The sequence below is a fragment of the Tupaia chinensis genome, unplaced genomic scaffold (assembly GCF_000334495.1).
Source record: "Tupaia chinensis unplaced genomic scaffold, TupChi_1.0 Scaffold146907_1, whole genome shotgun sequence".
Taxonomy (NCBI): domain Eukaryota; kingdom Metazoa; phylum Chordata; class Mammalia; order Scandentia; family Tupaiidae; genus Tupaia; species Tupaia belangeri.
In genome coordinates this window covers 2,115,921-2,121,702 of record NW_006206760.1, presented here as the reverse complement: position 1 = coordinate 2,121,702, position 5,782 = coordinate 2,115,921, and the positions used below count along the sequence as shown (strand labels likewise).

The 5,782-nt window shown below is 38.0% G+C and overlaps 1 protein-coding gene across 3 annotated transcripts in view; it reads left to right on the top strand.

The window, feature by feature from the left end:
• Positions 1–5,782, top strand: part of KLHL5 (kelch like family member 5) — a 73,717-nt gene that overhangs the window by 66,539 nt on the left and 1,396 nt on the right. Inside the window, exon 12 of one of the 3 annotated variants that reach the window (XM_027768568.1) lies at positions 1–144. This exon is cut by the window's left edge and continues 2 nt beyond it. The exons of the other annotated variants lie outside the window; for them this stretch is intronic. Coding sequence (XP_027624369.1) covers positions 1–37 — 37 coding nt within the window. The 3' untranslated portion in view covers positions 38–144. Of the gene's footprint in view, positions 145–5,782 lie in introns of those variants that run through there. 3 annotated transcript variants of the gene reach the window in all.

The window sequence follows — 5,782 nt, the reverse complement described above, 5'->3', positions numbered from 1 at the left end:
AAGAGCTGGAGCTTGTGTCGTAACTGTAAAACTATAATGCAGTGTTTTGTTTTCTAAATGAAGACATCATCTTCCTTTTTAAATGTACTATAATTATTCTACGGTCAATGGATACATTTTTTAGTCGATGTGCAGCGCCACATTCCTGGGCACAAAGTGCCTGATCTCAAAATGAAAATGTTAAAACAGAGGGAGGAAGAAGGGACTGGACCAGGATGAAGTACTTCCGTTTCTCAGTGAATCAGAACTACAGCTGGTGGATCGTGGACTCCTGACATAAAACACGAAGACAATGTACTGCTTCAAAATATAATCAGTGCGCGACCAGCAGATTGCATAATGGCTATGTCGCTGGACTCCCATGTAGTCGACCGCGGTTCAAGTCCCGGACCTGGTGGCTTAAAACTCACGCCGGGCGCGTGTGCGTGCATGCCCAAGATCCCGAGAGAAGAATGGAGGAGAAGGGATTGCAGCGTGGTGGTGAGGTGATTTCTCACTTTCTGTCTCTCTGTCTGTCTCTGTCTGTCTGGCGAGCACACGCGTCCTATAGCAAAAACCTCTCCAAAAAAAAAAAAATATATATATATAAAATCAGTGCTAACTGGGAATTTTCTTTATTCATACTCCAGCACATTTTACTTACATTACCCAGATTTATTTTATTACAGTGCAAACACATCAGATAAAATTTCTAAAATATTGCTTTGTGAGCTTATACACGAGTTGAAGTAATTTTTGTTTGTTTGCTTGTTAAAACACAACTACTATTTTAATAACACACTAAAGATGATCCTATTTAGTTTTTCCAGAAACAGATGCAGTATAAGTTATTTGTTTTGGGATTTCATTTCTATAATTGGTCTCACTTAGTGAAAAAAGGAAGACATTAAAGAGTTAAAACAATAATGACCAAATGAAGAGTTTGTATTTTCTGTCATTTCCATTTAAGCATTCATTCCATTCCGTCTAGATTCACCAAGAACTACATGCTACGGTAGTCTTAAATTGAACTCAAAACATGGCATTTGGCATTGAATTTAAGATATGCAAATTTATGTAGAGAAAATAAATGTTCTATATGCCCCCATAATGTTCTTTCTCCTGACTAGTATCTCATTATGGGGATTTGTTTCCTTTTATGTTATAGAAGATGGTCTGATTCTGTCTTTCAATATTGACTGAACGGTGTGGACATTCTTACATTCTCAAGTTTGTGTTTGCCTCCCCTGCCCTTCTTATGTTTTACCACAGTTAGTAACACCTTCTGCTTCTCTACAAATGGTTTTGGGGAAATGGGTTCATTGAATGTTTGAAAAATAAGTTTAAAGTGTTGACTTACCCAAAGTTTTGTACATGTGTAAACTCTAACTACACACGTGACTGTTAATACTCTTCGGTCATTTGTTTATTAATTGCAAGAATGCACTGGGCAGTAACATTTTGTGATAACTCCTGCAAAATATAAGTCATTAACTTATATCTTAATATAAAATGAATATAAACTAAATTCACACCTTTTAAAATACAGCGTTGTGCTTGATGTGTTATGACATGTTCTACCTGGGTGTTAGTTACTTTTTTTAAGCATTAGAACAAAACTTTTGGGGGGTTGGAGGAGAAATTTTTGCTACAGGGCATGTGCACTCACCAGAGAGACAGAGACAGAAAAATCCCAAGGGGATGGCCACGCTGCAATCCCTTTTCCTGCATTCTCCTCTTGGGATTTTGGGCATGCATGAATACATACCCACCATGAATTTCAAGCCTCCAGGTCCAAGACTCAAACCACGGTCAGCCAGGTGGAAGACCAGTGATATAACCATTACACCATCTGTTAGTTCCTTTTTCTTTTCCTTTTAATGAACTGATATGGAATGCACATAAAATGTTTCTACCTGGACCCAAAAAAACAAGCAGTTTTCTTCTCAGAACAAGTCATCAGGTCAGCTCATGGCATGTAGTTAAAGTGACTCTGGATCCCACATGGCTTACTTAGCAGTTTCAGTAGTAGCCCCAGCAGCTTGAGAAACATGGTGGGTTTGTGTGTGCGTGTTGGAAACCAGAAAGGAGGAAGAAATGGAAGAGAAGGGATTGCAGCCTGGCCATCCCCTATGGGGGGGGATGTGCTTTCTCACTTTTTCTCTCTTTTTCTGCTGAGCATCCTCACCCTCTGCAAATTTTTATTTTTTAATTTGCAGTCATGGGACCAGCAGTAGGCATAATGGCTACATCGCTGGACTCCCATGTAGTTCAAGTCCTGGACCCAGTGGCTTAAACTCATGCCGGGCACGTGTGCGTGCATGCCTAGGGTCCCGAGAGGAGAATAAAGGAGAAGGGATTGCAGCGTGAGCCATCCCCCATGGGGGGGGTGATTTCTTGCCTTTTGATTCTCTGTCTCTCTCTGTCTTTCTGGCGAGTACATGTGCCCTACAGCAAAAATCTCTCAAAAAAAAAAAAATTGCAGTCATTTTCCCTGTGAAGTCACTAAGAAAATAATGGTGATAGCAATGCATTAATACTTTATATATTTATCATATTATGAATATGAAATTCAATTATTTTCGAAGAGTGATCAGCTGTGAAGTATATTTATGTATTTAAGGAAAGGAAGGAAGCTGAAGAAAAGATGTTAGAACAACAACAAAAACTTCCTGGGGCACAAAGAAGTTATATAACAAGTGAGTGACAGCAGGAGTTTGAATGCAGGCATTCTGACTCAGGAGTCTTCATTCTTACCTTTCCTGCCTCCAGGTAGAAAAAGAGATTTCATTTTATATGAGTAATCATTTATTTTGATGAAGAGGGCTTATGCTTTTCGGTAATAAAATTTATAGCAACACCCCATCCGAAAATTTTGATTCCTAATTATTTGGAGAAATTTTTGTTTAATTCTTTTTTGGAATCTTATATACATTTTACTTTAGAAGAGTAAGTAATAAAACATGACATACATTTCACATTTTATAAACATTAGCTACATTGATATTTGCTAACTAAACAAGAAATGAATTTAGTCATCAAAAATGAGCGTTATGTCCATGAAATGGACAAATTCCTAGAAACACACAATTACCAAAGCAACGAAGTAAAAAATTGAACAGACATATAACAAGTGAAGAGATTGAATCAATACATAAAAAAAAAAAAAAAAACTCAAAAAAAGTTCAGGACTACATAGGTTTACTGATGAACTGTACCAAACATGTAAAGAAGAATTAACACAGTCCTTCTCAAAACTCTTTCAAAAAATGAATAAGGATGGAACATTCTGCTATTTATTCTATACGGCCATCATTACCTTAATACCAGGCAAAGATAACACAAGAAAACTGTAGATCAATATGCTTTAGGGGAATATAGATCCAAAGAAAATCACACAATATTACAGGGCCAAATCCAACAGCATATGAAAGAATTATCAATCACGACCAAGTGAGATTTACTGCAAGAATACAGAAATGGCTGAACATGCATTCTTGAAAACTCATAACTAACAACACAATGGTGAAAGATTGAAAGCGTTCCCCTTCAGAGCAGAAAATTACTTGCAATTTTTAGTAAATGTTGTACTAGAAATTCTAGCCCGAGCAGTTAGGCAAGAAAAAGAAATAAAAGAAATCCCAGCTACAAAGGAAGGAATAAAACAATCTCCCTTTGCAAACAACGTGATTCTATACGTTAAAAATCCTTTTCAAAAATCTATGCAAAACTGTTATAACTAATATATTTCATAATGGTTCAAGATACAAGATTAACACATAAAAGTCAGTAGTGTTTCTACACACTGGCAAGGAAAAATCTGAGAAGGAAACTGAGAAAATAACTATGATAACACAAAGAAAGAACAAAAATTAATAAGTATAAATTAACTTATATTTATTAGATGCAAGACTTGTACCCTGAAAAGATGCAAGACTTGTACACTGAAAAGTACAAAACATTGTTGAAAGAAATTAAAGAAGACCTAAGTAAATGGAAGATAGCCTGTGTTTACCCATTGGAAAACTTGACATTGTTAAGGTGGCATTACTCTCAAAATTAGTCTACAGAGTCAGTGTAATCCCTATCAAAATCCCAATGGCCTTTTTATTCAGAAATGGACATACTTATCCTAAAATCCATATGGAATTACAAGGGACACAAAATGACGAAACTATCTTGAATAAGAATAAAGTTGGAGAACCCATGTGGTACAAAGGTAAGTCAAAACAGTGCAGTATTGGTATGAAAATAAAGATACAGGCCAATAGACTAGAAGCAAAGTATGACCAATGTACTGTGGTCAACTGATTGTCAATAAGGGTGCCAAGATGACTCAGTAGAGAAAGAACAGTCTTTAACAAATGCTACTGAGACAAATGGAAATTCACACATCAAAGAATGAGTTGAATTTTTACTTCACACCATTAGAAGGATTAACTAAAAACATTTTTTTTAACTTAGTATATTGGACTGGTCCTATAGTCTAGTGGTTAAGGAAGCAGGATCCCACATGGCTAGTCATGGTTTGACTGTCTGTCCTGGCAACTTGAGGAAGATGCCACATAAGTGTGTATGTGTGCATGTCCCCAAATCCCTACAGGATGGAGAAATGGAAAAAGACCTGACTTGACCGTATGTCATTGGAGGATGCTTTCGCCCTCTCTGTCTTTCTGGTGAGTGAAAACCAGTGACAACATAAAGGGGAAGTCAGATTGAGAGTTCTTCCCCAATGCCTGACCTAAAGCAGGCATTCCATAAATGTTTGCTATAAGTTAAAATAGATATCTTTTCATAAATTCTGTATAATATTTGGAGTTGATAATATCATTACTCTTAATAACAAATACTTAATAAAATTATGTGTAATTTTACTACAACAGGATAATAAATTCTCACGTATTATTACTATTTTTTTTAAGAGGTTTTTGCTACAGGGCGCATGCGCTCGCCAGAAAGACAGAGAGACAGAAAGTGAGAAATCAGCCCCCAGGGGGGATGGCCATGCCACAATCCCTTCTCCTCCATTCTCCTCTCAAGATCTTGTGCACACACACGCACACGCGCCTGGCGTAAGTTTAAGCCACCAGGTCCGGGACTCGACCTGCGGTCTACTACATGGAAGTCCAGTGACATAGCCATTATGCTAACTGCTGGTCCCTCTCACGTATTATTTTTTAAGAAAACAAGCCATCAGGTCCAGGACTCAAACCACAGTCACCCACATGGGAGTCCAGCACCTCAACCACCACGCCATCTTCCAGCCCTTGTAATATTCTTCTTAATTAATTAATTCCTTCCATAAGAGAGAAAGAGATATGTACCTCCACAAGAGCCCTCACATTATGACTCACCCCCAGTCTCAGCTGCCCTGGATCACGGTCATGAGCATTGTATGCTCAGGGAGGTCCCAGGATACAAACCCAGGACCTTTCCCCAGTGGGTCCAGTTGCACTACCATTGTGTGAGCACCTGGCCCCTGCCATATAATATTTATTACATTTCATTTTCTAACTGGAGTAAAACAAGATATCATGAAAAATTAAAGCCTGCTTTTGGCACTTTCATCCTTATGGGTCTTTATTATGTTCTACAGAGTGACAAGAGAGTACCAACTCCTAAGTTTCAGTCCTCACTCCGGAGGCCCAAGAATGTGCCATGTTCATTGTGTTCCTTCTGGCCCAGACAACTCTGATATCTTGTGAATTTCCTGCAGAAATGTAGTACTGGTTGGGATGGGCTTCAGTGTTATAAGCAGACTTCCTCACCACCCCTATTTCCTCCCATCCCTACGTCACTCTTT